The following is a 19,191-nucleotide window of genomic DNA, read 5'->3' as shown; positions in this document are numbered from 1 at the left end:
TTACGGAATCGCAATATAACGTTTATCGATACAGAAACCGCTGTCAAAATGAGTCATGGTGGATATCAGCCTGTGTCGATGCTGATGACGTCATCTCATTTGGTAACTGGCGTTAGCGAATAAGAAAATAGCTGTTTGACAATTTACTGATGTACACTTTACCAATTGATGATATCTGCGAGCTGTCAGTGGAGTTAGCGAATAAGGCTACAGGTCTACCATTGTCTCTGCTCGAAAAAGAGATGAACTCTACGTTTTCGCTTGTCTGTGGTTATGTCATAATCGTAACTGTTGTGCTTATTTTGCCCATTTCCAAAAGAAATTCCAATTATGTTTCCAGAATTAAGTGCAGAGCATTTGTGAATTGTATATAATTGGCCGAGACAACCGTATATTCAGTGTATAAGTTGCTAAAACAGAATTGCAAATGTCAATATGTCAGGATCTCGGCCTTAATTTCCAACATAGAATGGTGAGAGAAATGCATGTTCAATTATATGTTAATTAATCACTTAATTGCGATCGCAGTTTAAGGAATGGGTTAAGGTATTGGTTTTGAAGGCATGATCTTGAAATATGTACTACGATGAAAGTATACATTGGTTTTCAGCATCTGATAAATGTCGGCATTTTTAATGGATTGGCGATATTAATTCGTTTCGTTTTCATTTCAGGGCGCAAATATATCACAACTAGAAAGAGATATTGGGTCAGAGCAGTTCCCACCGAATGAACATTATTTTGGTTTAGTTAATGTAAGTTGTTTAAATATTTAAGTTTATATTCCTATAAGACAAGAAATGCCTAAGGACCATGTCAAATTTCTAATTATTTAAGAACATATAGTAGCAGTATTAGCAGTTATCATCAGATAGCCTTCAATGGGATTCAGTTTAATACTTTTACATTTCCTGTAGACATATTTTAATGTGTCCTCGACCAGTAACAAGAACTGTGATGAATTTGACTGAGATAAGAACTATTCTTATCATCATTATCACTTTCCTGATTAAATTTCAGAAGCAGATGACTAGTAGCTATCTGATAAAAGGAAGGTTTTTCCTCTTATATTTTGAACATATAAACTGACAGGCCTGCCAAATTACTGAACTTATCCAGTATGGAAAATGTGAAATAAACTACATGACAACTCTCTTAAGTTAGATAAGGAAAACAAATGAGAAATTTTGAATGTGACTCATTTACAAGCCTTATTATACTTTTTTTTTCAGTTTGGCAATACATGTTATAGTAACTCAGTGTTGCAAGCATTGTATTTCTGTCGACCATTCAGAGAGAAGGTATTAGAGTATAAGGCCAAGAATAAGAGAACAAAAGAGACCCTTTTAACATGCCTCGCAGACTTATTTTATAGTATTGCCACTCAAAAGAAGAAAGTAGGTTCCATAGCGCCTAAAAAGTTTATTGCTAGATTGAGGAAAGAAAAAGGTAAGAGACTTATTATTTTTAGTCTTTAGAAAAAGTCACTTATATTAGTTAAAGTTATTTTAAGCATATTTATTGTGTTTTGATATGAATGTTATGTTTTCTTACAGAGGAATTTGATAATTATATGCAACAGGATGCCCATGAATTTCTCAACTTTCTGATCAATCATATAAATGAAATTATTTTAGGTAAGTCATACTCAAGTAATAATTTTCTGAGCAACAAATAATGTTTTCAACCCACCCTAAGACCATAATATATAGTATGCTGTATTTTTCATGGGTACTATGCCAATCTTTTTTGACTCTAGATTTGGTTCTTTGATCCACTAAAGACCTGCATGTATTCTTCTGACTATCTAAGAAACACAATCATTCATAAAGATGCTAATTCCAACATCATACAATACCACTAGAATATACCTTAATTTCAGCTGAACGCAATCAAAGCACCCTGAAAGTACAAAAGAATGTGTCTGGCGAGAGCGTCACGTGTAACGGGACCGCGCCACAAAGTGCTGAACCCACGTGGGTGCATGAGATATTCCAGGGAACACTCACCAGTGAGACTCGGTGCCTCAACTGTGAAACTGTTAGCAGCAAGGACGAGCATTTCTTTGATTTACAGGTTTGTTTAAATAGCTTCTTATTTCAGCATAACAGCATGATACTTGTTTGATGTTTAATCTAGCTACTGGTTATTCTTTACTAAAAGAGTCTGGTATTTCAAATTTTCAAAACCCAAGATGAACCTATTTACATTAACTGCAGAATTGTGCAAAAGAGTTTAAGAGTGCAAGAGTTGAGAAGAAAAATTGTGTCAATGAAAGCCATCTCAAATAGCCAGACAAACACCCATTTCTAGTAAAATTCTTGTAGAATCTAAAATATTTGCAATGCCTTAGGATCTCTTTTTTTCTTTGTTTATAATCTAAGTAAAAATTAGAATTTCGTATTATCTCGAACTGTGGCAATGTGGTCTAAAATAAGCCTTTCTAATAGCATGCTCCTTAATTCGATCGTAATCATAATAATGCACAAATCCATAATTGCTGTATCACATTGCGTGATAAAAATAATGTAGCGTGTTAGATTAGAACTCGCGGTAAAAATAAATATAATTGGCCATAATTTAGCCAATTGCTGCACTTAGTCATAAAAATATTTTCCCTAGTGTTACAATGATAACGCTAAATTATTTCCCTGGATCTTCTGTACTAATAATCCGCTCGCTGGCTATTCCTCAATAGAGACGAGGAAAAGCAATATTGTATGTTGCAAATATTCTTTGTGTTAGTGACAGAGTTAATGTAAGAGCGCTTTCAAACTAGCGGATTCTTCGCTCGATTTAGTAACAGCCAATGCGCGCAATGCGGCCTGTATCCAGGCTTTGCGAAGCATGCACTGCGAAGGATGGCTCGACCCGAGCAATATTTTTTCAACATGTACGGCTGATACGGGAATTAGTTGGGCGTCGTTCATGGTGCACGCCTCACAAAGTCTGGATCCACCTCTAAGATCATTTTTCGCGACTACTGCAATCCTAAATTTCCTTATCGCTTCTTTCGCGTAGATACACGTCATTGGTTACAAAACCCACCCTACAAACATACGTCATAGAGTTTCTTCTACAAGTAGCTACATTATACTCTTTTACCTCTTTACAGGTGGACGTCGGTCAAAACACGAGCATAACCCACTGTCTAAAATGCTTTAGCGACACAGAAACGCTATGTAACGACAACAAATTCAAATGTGACAACTGTAGCAGCTACCAAGAAGCCCAGAAGCGTATGCGAGTGAAGAAACTCCCACTCATATTAGCGTTACACCTTAAAAGATTTAAGTATATGGAACAGTATAATAGGCATATCAAGGTGTCCCATCGAGTCGTATTCCCTTTGGAGCTCAGGTTGTTTAATACGGTAAGTTTAATTGAATTTTTTATATTGTCCCCATATTTTAGTATAAGGTCAAAGTATCACTGTCCAAGTTTTATCTCATGAACCAAGCTCTTATGACACTTAACATTTTCATAGAAAGTGTATTTCTTTCGAAGGCCAAACAAGAAATAGCTAAGAATAGAATAAAATAAATATGTATTTAAGGGGAGTTTCAAACAAGAACCGTAATTTTTAAATTAATTGCGTTTGTATTAATTCTGTCCAATTACTGTACTTCATCATCATCATCCTCTCGCCGTTATCCCAATTTTAATTGAGGTCGGCGCAGTACGTTTTCTCCATATCTCACATTAACACGCCATTTCACCGAAGACCTGCCAGAAGTCAGCAGTGGCGAAATCGAGATCGCTCTGAGACAGCTCAAAAATGGAAAAGCCCCTGGCGAGGATGGCATTACAACAGAGCTATTAAAAGCGGGAGGTAAGCCCGTACTGGGGGAGCTCCAGAAGCTTTTTAATGCCGTCCTTTTCGAAGGGAGAACTCCAGAGGCGTGGAGTAGGAGTGTTGTCGTCCTGTTCTTCAAAAAGGGAGACAAAACCCAGCTGAAGAACTATCGACCCATTTCCCTCCTAAGCCACGTCTATAAGCTGTTCTCAAGAGTGATCACGAACCGACTTGCGCGAAGACTCGACGAATTCCAACCACCGGAGCAGGCTGGGTTTCGGAGCGGATACGGCACCATAGACCACATCCACACAGTGCGGCAGATTATACAGAAGACCGAAGAGTATAATCAGCCCCTGTGTCTAGCATTTGTGGACTATGACAAGGCCTTTGACTCGGTTGAAATCTGGTCTGTTCTGGAGTCCCTGCAGCGTTGTCAAGTAGATTGGCGATACATCCAAGTGATGAGATGTCTCTACGAAGCCGCTACAATGTCCGTCCAAGTACAGAATCAGCAAACAAGGCCCATACCGTTGCATCGAGGAGTGAGACAAGGGGATGTTATTTCCCCGAAACTGTTCACTAATGCAATGGAGAATATGCTCAAGACGCTGAACTGGAAAGGACGCGGCATCAACATCAATGGCGAACACATCTCTCACTTGCGATTTGCTGACGACATCGTCATCATGGCGGAAACGCTGCAGGACCTACAACAGATGCTGAACGACCTGGCTGAATCTTCTCTACGCATCGGCCTACGGATGAACTTGGACAAAACCAAGGTCATGTTCAATTAACATGTTCTACCGGAACCGATTGCGATACACGGCGCCGTTCTCGAAGTTGTTCGGAAATATGTATACCTCGGGCAGACATTGCAGTTAGGTAGAAACAACTTTGAGGACGAGGTGAATAGGAGAATTCAGTTGGGTTGGGCTGCATTTGGGAAGCTACGTCGAGTCCTAACATCGTCGATCCCACAGTGCCTAAAGACAAAAGTCTTCAATCAGTGCGTCCTACCTGTCATGACTTACGGAGCCGAAACGTGGACACTGTCGGTACGGCTGGTCCACAAGTTTAAAGTCGCTCAGCGGGCTATGGAAAGAGCTATGCTTGGTATTTCTCTGAGGGATCGCATCAGAAATGAGGTAATCCGTCAGAGAACCAAAGTCATCGACATAGCCCACCGAATCAGCAAGCTGAAGTGGCAGTGGGTTGGCCATATTAGCCGAAGAACCGATAACCGTTGGGGTAAACGAGTTCTAGAGTGGAGACCACGCCTCGGCAAACGTAGTGTAGGACGTCCTCAGGCACGGTGGAGTGATGTCTTGCGCAAGACGGCTGGCAGGAGCTGGATGCGAGCAGCCGAAAATCGATCTCAGTGGCGTGCACTTGGAGAGGCCTATGTCCAGCAGTGGACTGCTATAGGCTGATGATGAATATCTCACATCTGTTGTATAATATATCTGCCGTAATCTTGACTTTCACATAATCCATGCATCGGACCTACTTATACATAAAATATATGCCAAATAATATAAAAAGTAATTTATTTTGTGAACAGAGCAATTGAGTACAACTGAATACATATATTATAGCATTTTCCCTTACAGTCGGACGACGCGGTAAATCCAGACAGGTTATACGACTTGGTGGCCGTGGTAGTACACTGTGGCTCCGGCCCCAATCGGGGACACTACATCAGTATTGTGAAGAGCCACGGGTTCTGGCTTCTCTTCGACGACGATATGGTAGATGTGAGTATGAATGCTTATCATAATTTCATCTTTTATATTCTAAATCTGCCTAGCCATTTCCGAACTATGTTGGGATTGGCTTCCAGTTTAACTGCACGCAGCTGAGTACTGGTGTTTTACAAGAAGCGATTGCCTATCTGACCTCCACACCAACGCACCAGTTTATCGTGCCTTCCGAAACACAGAAGAACTTATCATGACTGTATGATCAAACTCAGCCAGGGCTACTGGAACTCCTCAAGAAGTAGTGTTTAATTGTTGTGCAAACTTGTATGGAAGAATGCCAATTTTTAATTTATCTTTTTCAGAAAATTGATGCCTCTGCTATAGAAGACTTCTACGGCCTAACTTCTGATATACAGAAATCTTCAGAGACAGGATATATATTATTTTATCAATCTAGAGATGCTAGTTGTTAAGTTTATTCAATTAATTTTAGTAATTTAAATTATTTAAGATAGTGATTATAATAAATCATGTTATCATGCCACATTTGTTAAAGTTGAAAAGGCATATAATTATTGAAAAGTCGTTTAATTCCAATCATTGATTATATATATTATTCATCTTTTTAATGGTCATACAGTTGTAAATATATTTCATTTCAAAATAAAACGTTGTGATCTTCTCCGCGTGAATTGTTTTTCTTTTTATTATTACCTGTATGTAGTATAATCTGATAAGTTACTTTTTATATTCCATTTACCAAAAAGTAACGTATGAACGTACATGGTTGTGGAGATGGTGGAAGACCAAAGAAAAGATAGATGGTTTTTCCAGAGGAGACAAATAGGAAGGGAGTGAATGTCAGTACCTACATAATGTCAAGTAGGAATGGAAGCGGAAGGTAAACTGCGCCCGCGTCAAATAAAATTTTTAACAGGGCAGGTAGAAGAACTAGGTACGTTGTTCAAACATCTCGTCTCCGCCCACTCCTTTTTATTTAAAATTTTAGATTAGAATAGGTACTAGCACTAGACCATAGAATAAGGGTACCTCCTACTTAGGTCGTGTTTTTCTACAACCAAGTTGGATAAGCTAAACAGTGTAGTCTCATTTCGCTATCACATCGGCCCTTATGGTGAACTGGGTCTAAGATTACCTCCCAACAATATGAATCTGGTCCAGACACAAGCTGAAAGACCGATTCAACTCTCAGCGAAGTTGACGATGCACGAAAATTAGAAGGTAGCGACTGGCAGTTGCCACAGTAACCCTGTGGGTAAAGAATCAACCTGACAATACTTAGTATGAGTAGGGTTCGATTCCAGGGGTTTGACGCATTTGGTGCACTTCTCAACTTGTACACCAGAGCTCAAAAGGTCCCCTTTGCAACTGGTGCTCTTCTCAAATCATGTTCTTATAGACAGCTGCGTTGGAGTTGCACCAAGCAGAGACTGATATTTTCATGAAACTGGTAAAGACTAAATCAGTCCAGATTTTCAAGTCTATTAATAGGTACAGGCCTTCATTTGGTCTTATGGATAGACAATTTGATATAGGGATTAGAAGTTTTGAAATAATAAAAAAAAACAAAGGTCCTTAAAAATATTTTTTATTTCCTTTAAGCTACAAACTCATAGGGGATGGGAGCCAATAGCACTGGTTTCTCAGTACCACTGACAATGTGAGCGGGCTTAGGTCCGGCAGGTTGTCTCTTGAGGTTAGCGATCTTGCCAGCGGCCTTGGCCTCAGCCAGGAGCCTCTCGTTCTCCTTCACCCTCTTGAGGAAATCCTGTCTGCACTTGGAGTGCTTGATGTGTTCAATGCGGACGTTGATGCGCTTGGGTAGGATCCTTCCGCGGACACGCTTGTTCACAATCACTCCAAGAGCGTGCTGTGTGACATTGTATACACGGCCAGTCTTTCCGTGGTAAACTTTGTGGGGCATACCCTTCTGGACTGCACCATTACCCTAAAACAATATGAATTAACGGTCAGAAACATGTAATTAAAACATTCTATGTTGACCAGGCAAGCTAAGTTTAGGGAATATGTACTATGTAAACACCCGTCAAATACCAAGATCATACAATTTGTAATCCAATAATAACAAATATTCAACAGCTTATTTTGTATTCAGTTACATCTTCATAAACAATTAACTAATATTTATGTTAGTTGTAGATGTCTTTTGCACTATTCAAACAATGTGTCAATTAGGACTGAAGTTCTTCGTTCTTCAAGCAAAGATTGGATGAGAAACTTACCCTGATGTCAACGATGTCGCCGACTTTGTACACTTTCATGTACGTGGACAGCGGGATGGTTCCATGAGTGCGGAATCTGCGGGCGAACAAATCCCTGGTTCCGCGACGATAACCCTTGGAGTTCGTCATTTTTGGGCCTGAAACCAATCACACTTCTATAACCGCCCGTAGCGCACAACACGTGGATTACCGAAAAATACTTTTATAAACAAGTATTGATAAAAACTTTTAAATGTATCACTAAATAATTTTTTTAAAATGCATTCGAGCACAAAAAGTTAACTATTAATCTAATTTTGTAATATTTAGAAATAATTTCCTAGATATTCACCTTGTGTTTCAAAGCTTGACGGATAAAGAAAGAGGTTATGTTAGTCTATGGTAGTATGTCTATGGATGGACTCTATGGTATAAAATCTACCTCAGACAATCAGAGTCAAAGAAAGATGCGAAGATTCTTGGCGTTGAAAATGAAAAATCCATACAATAAAATCACCTTATTAATATAATTAAGGAAATATCGAGGTATTTGTTAAAATTATTTTCAATTTCTGTAACCAATGTCGGTGAGACATAAAGGCACACGCACTACGCTATCAAGTGGTCTGCATGGCATGCAGAGAGTATACAAAAAGTGATGTCCGCGCCCTTGAGTATAAAATTACAGCTGATTAGAATACTACAGAGCCGCTACAGTTTTCGTCGTGATTCTGAATTTATACGAATATTATAAAACTTTGCTTGAAAGCACTAATCATATGCTCTACCGAGACAATACTATATTAACTCTATCTATATAGTCAATAAGTTTGCAGAATATTTGATACTGCGCAATTTAATAGATCGCAGCTGCCTCGGCGGATTTGTCACCTATCTATAGTGTTTACTAGAAATATAAGATTACTTGTACAGCGCTACTACGTCTTGTGTGAAACTAATTTCGCTCTCTAACTCTAAATACTGTCAATTTTGGGCAATTTGTAATATGTTTTACACAATTTAATTAATAGGAAGGCATTAGAGTGCCGCGCATACTCATAAGCTGGTACAGAGTGCGTGAGTTCATGCTTATGTTCGTTATTAACGATTTGATCGAATATGCATAAGAATATTTTAGTGACAATAAAATACGGGTTATCGTTTAATTCTTTTATTTTGGCCAATAATAGCAATTATGGATAGTATCCAATGGAAGCATAGAACTCTTCCCAAAAGTTTAATTCTTCATTTTCATTAACACTTGAGAGAGTAGTTATGACTTGTGATCCATTGTTTCCTAAGTTCATGTATTGCTTGGTTCTATTGTTAAACAACGGCCATGTGACGTCGAAAGCTGGGGCCCGATTCTCCTAATTTTACTTAAGCGACATACGATTCATGTTCGACTCGATTCGACTGAGATCCAATCCCGACTCGATTACGATTGAAGCGTATGTGGCATTCCGCTATTTTTTCTTTGAAATAAACGTTTTTATCCTTTTCTGTCATTCAATAATGAATCATTTTGTCTGCAAATGATTTACGATTGCAAAATGATTGTACAGCAAACTACCGTAAAGACAAAATCACCAAAATTGCAGACCAATCGCACACCAATCAAATGTCAATCGAATACGATTGGTCTTTTATTAGTAGCAGAATGCCAGATATGGCTAAAACTGCTATTGCGATCATATTGCGATTCGATTTCTATTCGATTTTGACATTATTAACTTAGGAGAATCGGGCCCCTGAACTATTCATTGGATTTCTGAAAAATGCCGTCATTATGAATAGATTAATTCCTGCTATTTTAATAAAAATATTGACCATCTAAAGTTTATCTAACCCTGTTTTTGCAAAGTCGGCAAAAATTGTAGTAACTTGGTCTATAAGACTGAATTCTACAGCATCTAAAGTCAAATTGAAAGTTTTTGGATCAAATAAATATGCCAAATCATCCAAATGGGCAGCGCCATTGATCCCATATGGTATTCCTTTTTCACCATATACATTTCTACCTACTTGATACCATGGAAAACTTATACATATATCTTACAGTATTTCCAACAATAGGCAATCTCAAGAAAAAATTTACGGCGTCATACGTAAATGAACAGTAAGGGCCAGGCCACAACAGTGCGTTGCGGCGTCGCATCGCAAAAATCAACGACGCATATCATATTAATCGCATAGCTGTGCAATGTTGTTTTTGCGATGCGACGCCGCAACGCACTGTTGTGGCCTGGCCCTAAGTAGCGTAATTTATGAATTCCTTTGTAGAGTTTAAATCAATCCTCTTCTTTCCAAAATAATGTTCTATCCGATAGTTTCAAAATCGGTGTTGGCAGAAACTCATTTAAAACTTTGAGGAACAAAAAATTCAGGGTATTTGTTATAGCGTTCTATAAGTGTCGAAGTAATAGTTTCAATTAGGGTAACTGCCTCTTGGTCTGTGTGGCCAAACAAAATGTCGGTTTTGTTTATATGAGTAAATTCTTTAAAAATGTTATTTGCCAGAAAACTATTATTTCCATAGCAAGTTTCGATAACAGGGACAAATGGACTCATTTTTAACCTATTTGAAGTATAATTTTCGAAGGACAGAATATTGGGACTAGTGTCTACTAATTTGTCTTCAGAGACAGATTGAAGAAATTTGAGAAGCTGCTGTGGATCCTCAGTCTCAAAACCAAGATCCTTACCCAGAACAAAAGCTCGTATTTCAGGGTGAAAAGATAAGGCCCAATCATTATATGGCGAACCACTCAATGCGATGGCCCTACGGAAAAGTCCTTTTGACATAGGAGAAATTATGTGTAACGCTACTGAAGCACTGCCGGCGCTTTGACCCATAAGGGTTACTTTGTTCTCATTTCCTCCAAAATATTTTATGTTCTTTAATACCCATTTCAAAGCTGCAACTTGATCCTTCATTCCCGCATTCCCAGGAACCTCTTCTGTACCGAGACTCAAGAAACCGAGTGCGTCTAATCTATAATTAAATGTGACTACCACCATATTTTTTCTGAGAAGAAAATCAGGGCTGTAATGGTCGACATTGCCAGATCCACTTTTGAAGCCTCCTCCATGAACAAATACTACGACTGGCATAAGATCGAGAGGCTTTAAGTCTGTCGAGTATACATTTATGAATAAACAGTTTTCGTTGCCAGGAATTAATACATTTGTTAATGGATCCCTTTGAGGACACATTGAACCATGTTGCGTTGCATTTAGAACTCCGGTCCACGGAAGAGGTGGTTGCGGTGCCTAAAAATAATCAAAGAAGATTTAAAATAAGAAAGCCAGAAACCTACTTTGCGTTACATATGAAAGGTACCTTAAATCTGAGAGTTCCAATAGGAGCTTGAGCATATGGAATGCCGTTAAAGCTATTAAATGTTCCGTCTCCAGTAACTAACTAACTAGGTCCAATAGTTCACCTTCCAACCATCCCTGCTCCACCCATACTCGAACTCCATCACCAGATACAATGTTTATCACTCTGCAAAACAAAAAGTAACAAATAAGTACCAAGAGGTAAAGCCGGCAACGCTTGGCGCGGCCGGTCCATGGCTGGGGTTACCATCTTGTCATGGCGAGTTCCTCCGGATTTCGGAAGATATGTTAAAGAAGACTGATCAAAATCCATACAAAATTGTCCCACGTTCACCGTATAAAAAAGATAAAAATCTCAAAAAAAAAGATAAAAATGTTAAAAAAATATGGCATATATTCATAGGTGCTGCCATCAAAATTCGTTTATGAGTATTTACTGACCAGTTTAAAGAATTAAATTACTTTTTGTTTGATAGGGTAGTCCCCCAAGGTAGTCTCACAGCCATAAAGTCAGGTTTCCTGTCTCTAGGATCCCGGAGAACGAGGTTTGACGAGGTCAACTAGGCTGTTGCCCGATATAACGAGAAAGAATAATCATTTATTTCTAAATTTTTTGTGATGATTACAGTAAGTAAATGTCAATTTGGCAGGTTGCTCATTTTCTAATTATGTATATGTGAAAGTTACGTCAAATATACGTAAGTCATTCATTATACAGCGCTTTTACTAAGAATTGGCGGAAATAACTAAATTATCGATCAATAGAAATCAACGCTAGGACGAACAATGCCGCTGGATTCGACATCATTAGACGCTTCGCTAGACACCGTTAAGCTGTTCTGGTTCTTAGATGCAGAAAGGTGAGCAGACTTGAGAGGATTGGTCAGTAGGTTTTACAATGGGTGAATAACGTATACAGTCCTCTTCACCGTGTTTGGCGATAGCGACCCAGTTTTTTTGTTTGCTCTTTTGGGAGCTCTGTAATAACTAATGAAACCAAACTTGATCGTGAAAACCCTTTCACGGAAGTGCTTAGGGATGGAGGCGTATGGGTAAATAACAAACGTCTAGGTGGCACCTTATAAGTTTCCAACATCGGTAAGGCCATAGACTAGTTTGAATTAAAGAAGGTCTCAAACCGCATTTTTAGATGTGACATCCCCCAAATAAGATTTATGTCAACATTTCAACATTGTCAACGTCGCGGTGGTATTTTATTATTTACGGGATTGTATAGAAATTAAAACAAAATATATGTTAAATGTAATGTTTCCTTTTATATAAGTGTTTTACCTTAAAATATGAATACCTCTGTAGAAGGAATTATCGTAAACAATTGTCAATACGCCCCGATTTACTTGATACAAGATCCTGGCGCCACTCAGGTAATAACTTTTATCATTGTTATTAAATTTACAGTTATATGGTTGAATGCTAAATAATATATATGTTTATGTTCACAGGGGAATACTTATGTCCTAACTTCAAGTAATGTAGAACCACCCAAACCTGTTAGTAATAACCTGAAAACATTCTACGAAAACAGTGGAAATATCGAGAATGGAATAATAAACACAGAGACCGGCGTAAGGCCCAATGCGATCAAAAAGAAAGAGAGCGTATTGATCAGGAACAATTTAAAACTGGCTAGTTTTTTGTTGCCGAAAACTGAAAATAATGTAAATAAATATGTAGTAGATAACATTGTTTTGAAACCTACCATCACCACTACCACTACCCCAAGCAACCCAGTACCAGTAAACCATCATCCAGTGAACACAGTACCAAAAATAGATATTGATAGAAAGATAGTAAAACTCAAAGAGGTCCCGATCATCAATAGACATCGGCCTGAGAAAGTTTTGCCAAAGATTAAACCAAAAGATAAGTAAGTGAATTGTTAATAAAATATTTGTTTATTTATAACTACCTTATTGTACTTTACATTAGAAGAATATGTGATCTACCCTACATATTTTTTAATATTTTGGCTAGCACTAAAATATGTGTTCAGTGTTATCTGCAGGATGAGAAAAACATCCTTTCCAAGTAAAGTCATACCTATTTAATTAATGTATGCTATGTTTTATTTTTCAGTACACCCAGCCCCACACAATCCAAACACACATCAGTGCAATTAATAAAATTAGGAGAAACTTATCATAGGTAAATAAATATAATAGTTATTGTTCATTTTTTATCATCTCTCACACATTAAATGTGAACTGCAGAATTCATTGCGGTGTGGCATGTCTTTTGTAGTATGTGTCGAAACAGGTGAGTATGAGTATGTATAACTGACTATATTAAATATACTTATATCTTCACTTTGCTTCTACCATAAAAGGTCGGAGGAGTTTTGTAATGTATGGTTTACTCACAATTTTAATACATTTACTAACATCCTACATAAACTATACCAACAAAAACATAATTGACCATTTACATGAAACTGCTGTGTCATCCCATCTTACAACTGTATAAGATAAGATAGGTACTGTATTAATGCCCTGTCATTGAATATTTCAGCTTAAACCACTTGAGCGATGAACAGATAAAGATGGTGAACCAGGCATTGAAAATGTTCAATGATCCTGATAAATCAGTACCAGAACCTACTTATGATCCTGTAACCAACACTAAATATATTTACAAGTAAGTTCTCTTTCTGAACTTAAAATCCTACTATTTAATATTGTATTTCAAATACTAAAAACACAAAAAATAAACAACACTTTTTGAAAGTAAAACAAAAATACACTATGACTGCCCCCAAAATGCCCAGCTCCTATGTGTTATGAGAGCTGGGAAGAAAAAGTGACGCAACAAACTCTGCAGCAACAACAAACGTCTGGGTATTTGATTTGAAGAACCATTATTTCATGATGCAATTTATATTTCAGGGTTGTATCGCCAAAAGATTTAACAGTTGTTGCTAAAAAGAAAATCATATTAAAAGATAAGAAGAATCACACTAAAATCCCTAAGAAAATAGAAGAAAAAATCGTGAAGCCAGTGATCCATAAAGAAGTTCCTCTTAAAAAAGAAATTATTGAAGAAGAGGTTGAACCACCCGCTGAGGTAAATAATACATTTATATCTTACATGATGATCAGAATTACTCATATAGCCGAATACTTAATAACAACTCTATTTTAAAGCAAATTGCTCTGAGAGAAAAACTTTCACAATAGGTAGGTTTTTTTTAATGTTAACTGTAAAGCCACCAGTACTCATTGGCCCATGTGTGGCCACCACACGCCATCACCAACGTGTACGTAGTTTAGTACAATATAAATATAGTAGTGTAGTTGTGGTGGCCTAGTGGGTAAAGAACCAACCTCTCGAGTAAGAGGGTGTGGGTTTGATTCCAGGTCAGGCAAGTACCAATGCAACTTCTAAGTTTGTATGTACTTTCTGAGTATATCTTGGACACCAGTGACTGATAAAAAGGTGAAGGAAAACATCTTCAGGAAACCTGGACTAAAATCACCAACCCGCAGTGAGCAAGCGTGGTGATTAACGCTAAATCCTTCTCCGTGAGAGAGGAGGCCTGTGCCCAGCAGTGGGACGATAAAAAGGCTGTAACAGTAACAACAGTAACAGTGTAGTATATAAATAAATAGCCGCAGCCTTAATTACTTCGACGTCCATCGCAAGTGGTTTGCCAGGCAGCAATGAGATGAGCCATGCGCCAATGTGTGAACACCAAGTGATTGTGGCCATCACAGGCCATTGCGTATTGGGGCCTTTAGATTTACATAAAAGCATTCTAAACACATTTAAATAAGACTTAGTTTTCTGTAATTATAGTCTGCTATTTTGATGGCGATCTTATAAAGGTCGCCGGAAGACGCTGGATGCAGGTCGCCTCCAACAGGTATCTGTGGAGATCTAAGGGGGATTATCAGCAGTGGATGTCCTATGGCTGAGATGATGATGATGATGACGATTTTGATGAGTTACTCAATAAAAGTAAAAACAACAATCATACAAATATAAATGTCATTAATTTCAGGCAAAGGTCACAAGGAGTGGTCGGAAAGTTAAATTACCCAAACAGATATTACCTGAAGGATCACCACAAAAAACTAAGAAGAAAAGTGGAACTATTGTCTCTTGTTTCCAGTGTTCCGCTGTAAGAATACTATTTAATATCCTTTGGTATAAATAATTAGCAGTTATATTTTATTTTAATATTAATCATAACAACTTTTTTCAGGATTTCGGCAGTTTATACCGTCTCCAAAAACATTATGAAAATCATCCAACTCACATACCTGCAAAAATTCATTCCAATTTATTCCACTGTCTACTGGCGATTATCAAGAGCGGGTCAGAAGGCGACAAAACCAATATTTTCATTCAGCAGTTGGAGCAATTAATTGTAAAACTGAAATCATTGCTACCTTGTTTACTGAAGAAGGTAGATGGGACAGATGGGAAACCATGTACCATTAATGAAGACATTGGCAGGTAAATAAGTCTTCCCTATCTTTCCCTAGAGGTATCTTTTCGCGGATTCCTAACATTTTACTTTAATTTCCAGATTATTTGGCATGAATCCCGGAAAATACAACATTGATGTGGAAGCTTTAAACTGTGTCAAAGACAAAGATGGGTTCTGTATCCACAATCCCCCAAAAATCAATGCATTTAACAAAGATCAAAGTAAGCCCATCCAATATTTACTGAAACATGCAGATTCACAAATCATTGATAATGAAACAGAAAACTGTGCCAGAATCAATTCTGTTGCTAAATGGCCAACTGTTAGCAAAAGGATTTGGAAGCTCAAACAAAAAACACATGAACAAAGTGCAAAAAAAATGAGACTGAAATCTGAGGGAGACACCCTCATTGAACTGGGAACAGAAGACTTTATATTTCCTAAAGAAGCCGAGAACAATGTTATACAGGTACCAAGTGTTGTAAGTGTTATTCCCGAAAATAACGCGAACACAGCCAATATGATTGTTGAAAATGATGTTGCAAAATTACTGGAAGACACACAAGACGGCGATATAAACTGTCAACCTGTAACTGAGCCGCAAACTGATAATATAATCATTGGCGAACTGAATAAACCGAAAACAAACTACGTACAATTCCACAGTGCGCACTTCGATATACGGTCATCGCCAATAAAACCAACATCCACAGTTTTTCGCAAATTTCAGATCAATCCCAGCAAAATGGCCAATTATGATTCACAAGTTATTCGTTCTTTGGAGATGGTTAACAAGGGTAACAAAAGCGTTACTTTGGCAAGCCCTGATAGAGATCTCAATGTTTCTTTGCAAAACTCTGAAAGCAATTTACATCTTCAGGAGACAGATAATCGATCTGTTATTCCGAATTCGAACAATGATTTACATGTTACAATGGCGAGCAGTTTACTAGATACCTTAACACATACAGATAGTGGACAGCATGTTACTATACCATGCTCAACTAATGGCTTACTGTTACATAAATCTCTCACAAAATCAAATAATCGTCTAGTTGTTTCGATGCCTAATCCTGATACAAGACTTCATGTCAACATGTTAAATTCGAATAACGATTTACATGGTACAAAAGCTAATTCAATGAACGATTTGCACGATGATATGGCTAGCAACAGAGTACACGTTACAACTTCAAATTCTAACGGTTTACATATGAGTTTGCCTGATGCTCATACCAGTTTACATGTCAGTATGCCAAATAGCGAAAATGGTTTACATGTACCAATGCCTAGTTCTAATGGTTTACATTTGACATTACCAAGTTCAGATGAGAATTTACGCTTGACCATACCAACTTCCAATGACAGTTGTGATGTGAATATATCAAACACAGATAGTTTACATGATCTCTTTAAAGACGATGTTGATTTATCATGTAAAGATACAGATGTGATAGACCCTGTTCTTAAAGATTGGATTATAAGTACAAGTGAGAAATCAGAGGATGGTTTTTCAAAGTCTAGTGGTCTGATTGAGCCAGCATTGTTGCATGTCAGAGACAGTGAGGATAAATCATTAGATTCACATAAAAATGTTAACCCTTGCGATGATATGCCGTCATTGGACTCATCTGACAATCGCCTTCTATCAAGTCAAGGTGAATCAGTATTAAACTTCTTAGATACATTAGGCAATGACTTATACCCAGAGACTGAGATTAGAAATAATGGTGTGGACTTCCAATTGGACCTGTTCACATTCAATCATTCATAGTATATTAGTTATAAGAACAATATTAGTATTAAGGACTTATTAGAAAAAATATTTTAAGTATATTTTTAGAAAAATAATAGATTTGTACTTACAGTCATATTCTTTTATTTATCTTATTTATACATTAACATGAGATTAGATGAAAATGCAATTATGCTAAATGGATATCAGTAATTTGGTGTTACATCATCAAACTTGTTCTCGCAAACCAACTATTAAATAAATCTATACATTTGTACTTCACTTGAAACTGTAAACTTTTCACATAAAAAATGAAGTCATACTGGTACAATTAGCTTTTTTTTTGTATAAATAAATTGATTATGAAAGAAAAATGTATTTTTAGTTCCAAGCGTGTTAACCTTTTATAAAATAATTCCAGAGTGATCCCCAGATTATCTTGAAGAATGGGTACACAACACAGCTTTCATTCATAGAATTTAACTGAACATTATAACTAAACTTATGATCTATTACCCACATATTAACCTAAGCTTGAAGGACCGGTCTCTCATTTTTCCCTTCTAAGTTCTGGTTGGTGGAAGCATACCCTGTTCCACCTCTTTGCACCATAATGATATCTTTCTCCTTCAACTTGTCACCAGTGAGGGGATGCATCCAGTCTTTTTTGATGATCTTTTCAACACATTCCATGGTGACTACATGGCCAGTTGTCCTGTAAGAGATGGGGTATTTGATTAAATCAACAGTGGAAGTGTATGATAAAAAATAATAGACTGGCTGAGTGACTAAAAATGCAACAATATTGGCACAACATTAATCAATACATAATGATGAATATTAAAGATTATTTGGAATAATTAAACTTATGTGACCTGATTACAGCGCAAGGTACAGCATTGCTCAATATATCATGTGTCACTGGACACATGTATCTGTTCTCTTTAGCTATCAAGGACTTCTTATCATCCGGATCATTGACTAATGTCCATTTTACTTCTATTAAATCCTTCATTTTCAAGGGTTTGCCACTGATTGGGCAGCAGACAGTAGGATCGGGTTTTTCCATTTTTGAAATTTTTGCATCAGGCAGCTGAGAAGGCACCCAAAAGCTTGGCAATTCTTTTGCTTTACCATTGGCAAGATTCGATACTGAAGATGATGTAGAAGGCCCATCACCCTGCTGCTTGTTGCTAGAGATATTCTTCTCTCTATTCATAAATTTGATGAGGTTAGCTTCCTTCTCAGCTGCTGCTAACTCTGCTTTTTCAGACTCCTCTTTCTTCAACTGTTTCTCATATTTTTTCAACTGACGCGTGTATTCGTTTTTTTTGGTGATGATATATTCGAGTATAGCTTCTTTATCGAACAAGTAGCCTTCTTTTGTGATCACTGGGTTCCTACAAGGCTGTAATGTGAGACTACAACAATCGAAGTTCTTTACAGAATCCTTCCCAAGTCTTTCACTTTGAGTGCCGTATCCAGAGGCTGCAGCGTCTTTCTTCTTCTCATGGTAGGTGTACACAGCACCAGCTGTACAATTTCTTGCGTGACGAGTCATAGCTTATTCACTATGTATATTTCAATGAAAATTATCAACAAAATAAACTCTTTGAAACACCATGCAAAACATTGACAATCATTTTGTCAATCAGTTGTCATTTTGTCCAAACACATTCCGTCAAACAAAACTGAAGTATTTTTTTGCAAAAAAATCACAAAACATATCTGCCTGAGAAGGAAACAAGTACATGAGTAAAACATATTTTTATAACAATGTTTTAGTTAGTACTTTGGATTTTGCATTTTGTAATTCTACGATCCCTAACTAATACAAAGTCTTCAAACTAACGAAACTGCGTAAAAAGGAAAATAAAACAGATAAAAACAAACGTCACCGCAGTAAACGTCACTATCTT

The 19,191-nt window shown here is 37.3% G+C and overlaps 4 protein-coding genes and 1 pseudogene across 5 annotated transcripts; 2 read left to right on the top strand and 3 right to left on the bottom strand.

Annotated features, from left to right (window-relative positions):
• The first annotated feature begins 249 nt into the window (after nt 1-249).
• On the top strand, nt 250-6,194 carry LOC124632283 (ubiquitin carboxyl-terminal hydrolase 46). Of its 2 annotated transcripts, none has more exons than XM_047167058.1 (8): nt 250-472; nt 675-755; nt 1,233-1,449; nt 1,557-1,637; nt 1,883-2,076; nt 3,116-3,373; nt 5,398-5,556; nt 5,865-6,194. In XM_047167058.1, exons 1-8 carry the CDS (start codon nt 428-430, stop codon nt 5,973-5,975), a joined length of 1,146 nt encoding a protein of 381 aa, XP_047023014.1. In that variant the 5' UTR covers nt 250-427; the 3' UTR covers nt 5,976-6,194. The 2 variants fall into 2 exon arrangements, with proteins under 2 accessions (XP_047023014.1, XP_047023015.1); XM_047167059.1 differs by having other exon boundaries at nt 251-472; nt 5,413-5,556.
• Nucleotides 6,195-7,095: 901 nt separating this feature from the next.
• Nucleotides 7,096-8,251, bottom strand: LOC124632293 (60S ribosomal protein L21). The gene is made up of 3 exons (XM_047167078.1): nt 8,098-8,251; nt 7,767-7,903; nt 7,096-7,471 (listed from the first exon to the last, which is right to left on the bottom strand). Exons 2-3 carry the CDS (start codon nt 7,893-7,895, stop codon nt 7,121-7,123), a joined length of 480 nt encoding a protein of 159 aa, XP_047023034.1. The 5' UTR covers nt 7,896-7,903; nt 8,098-8,251; the 3' UTR covers nt 7,096-7,120.
• Nucleotides 8,252-8,900: 649 nt separating this feature from the next.
• LOC124632296 lies at nt 8,901-11,314 on the bottom strand (annotated as a pseudogene).
• A 946-nt stretch (nt 11,315-12,260) lies between these two features.
• Nucleotides 12,261-17,646, top strand: LOC124632278. The gene is made up of 8 exons (XM_047167051.1): nt 12,261-12,472; nt 12,551-12,975; nt 13,185-13,253; nt 13,617-13,742; nt 13,991-14,168; nt 15,106-15,225; nt 15,310-15,563; nt 15,637-17,646. The coding sequence occupies exons 1-8, from the start codon at nt 12,389-12,391 to the stop codon at nt 17,309-17,311; spliced, it is 2,931 nt and encodes a 976-aa protein (XP_047023007.1). The 5' UTR covers nt 12,261-12,388; the 3' UTR covers nt 17,312-17,646.
• Nucleotides 17,400-19,082, bottom strand: LOC124632290 (nitric oxide synthase-interacting protein homolog). The gene is made up of 2 exons (XM_047167074.1): nt 18,148-19,082; nt 17,400-17,987 (listed from the first exon to the last, which is right to left on the bottom strand). Exons 1-2 carry the CDS (start codon nt 18,831-18,833, stop codon nt 17,801-17,803), a joined length of 873 nt encoding a protein of 290 aa, XP_047023030.1. The 5' UTR covers nt 18,834-19,082; the 3' UTR covers nt 17,400-17,800.
• Nucleotides 19,083-19,191: the final 109 nt, after the last annotated feature.

This window comes from Helicoverpa zea, chromosome 8 (assembly GCF_022581195.2).
Source record: "Helicoverpa zea isolate HzStark_Cry1AcR chromosome 8, ilHelZeax1.1, whole genome shotgun sequence".
In the NCBI taxonomy this organism is placed as follows: domain Eukaryota; kingdom Metazoa; phylum Arthropoda; class Insecta; order Lepidoptera; family Noctuidae; genus Helicoverpa; species Helicoverpa zea.
The sequence above is the reverse complement of the archived record's forward strand: the minus strand, read 5'-3'. Positions and strand labels throughout refer to the sequence as shown.

Excerpts from the sequence above, each read along its gene's own strand:
- LOC124632283 (XM_047167058.1), top strand. The coding sequence starts at position 428 with ATGTCAATATGTCAGGATCTCGGCCTTAATTTCCAACATAGAATG. Across the intron at positions 1,638-1,882 it reads TATAAATGAAATTATTTTAG|CTGAACGCAATCAAAGCACC; the intron begins GTAAGTCATACT and ends CCTTAATTTCAG. Across the intron at positions 2,077-3,115 it reads AGCATTTCTTTGATTTACAG|GTGGACGTCGGTCAAAACAC; the intron begins GTTTGTTTAAAT and ends ACCTCTTTACAG.
- LOC124632293 (XM_047167078.1), bottom strand. The coding sequence starts at position 7,895 with ATGACGAACTCCAAGGGTTATCGTCGCGGAACCAGGGATTTGTTCGCC. Across the intron at positions 7,472-7,766 it reads GCGACATCGTTGACATCAGG|GGTAATGGTGCAGTCCAGAA; the intron begins GTAAGTTTCTCA and ends ATATTGTTTTAG.
- LOC124632278 (XM_047167051.1), top strand. The coding sequence starts at position 12,389 with ATGAATACCTCTGTAGAAGGAATTATCGTAAACAATTGTCAATACGCC. Across the intron at positions 12,976-13,184 it reads AAGATTAAACCAAAAGATAA|TACACCCAGCCCCACACAAT; the intron begins GTAAGTGAATTG and ends TTTATTTTTCAG. Across the intron at positions 15,226-15,309 it reads CTTGTTTCCAGTGTTCCGCT|GATTTCGGCAGTTTATACCG; the intron begins GTAAGAATACTA and ends AACTTTTTTCAG.
- LOC124632290 (XM_047167074.1), bottom strand. The coding sequence starts at position 18,833 with ATGACTCGTCACGCAAGAAATTGTACAGCTGGTGCTGTGTACACCTAC. Across the intron at positions 17,988-18,147 it reads GTACCTTGCGCTGTAATCAG|GACAACTGGCCATGTAGTCA; the intron begins GTCACATAAGTT and ends CATCTCTTACAG.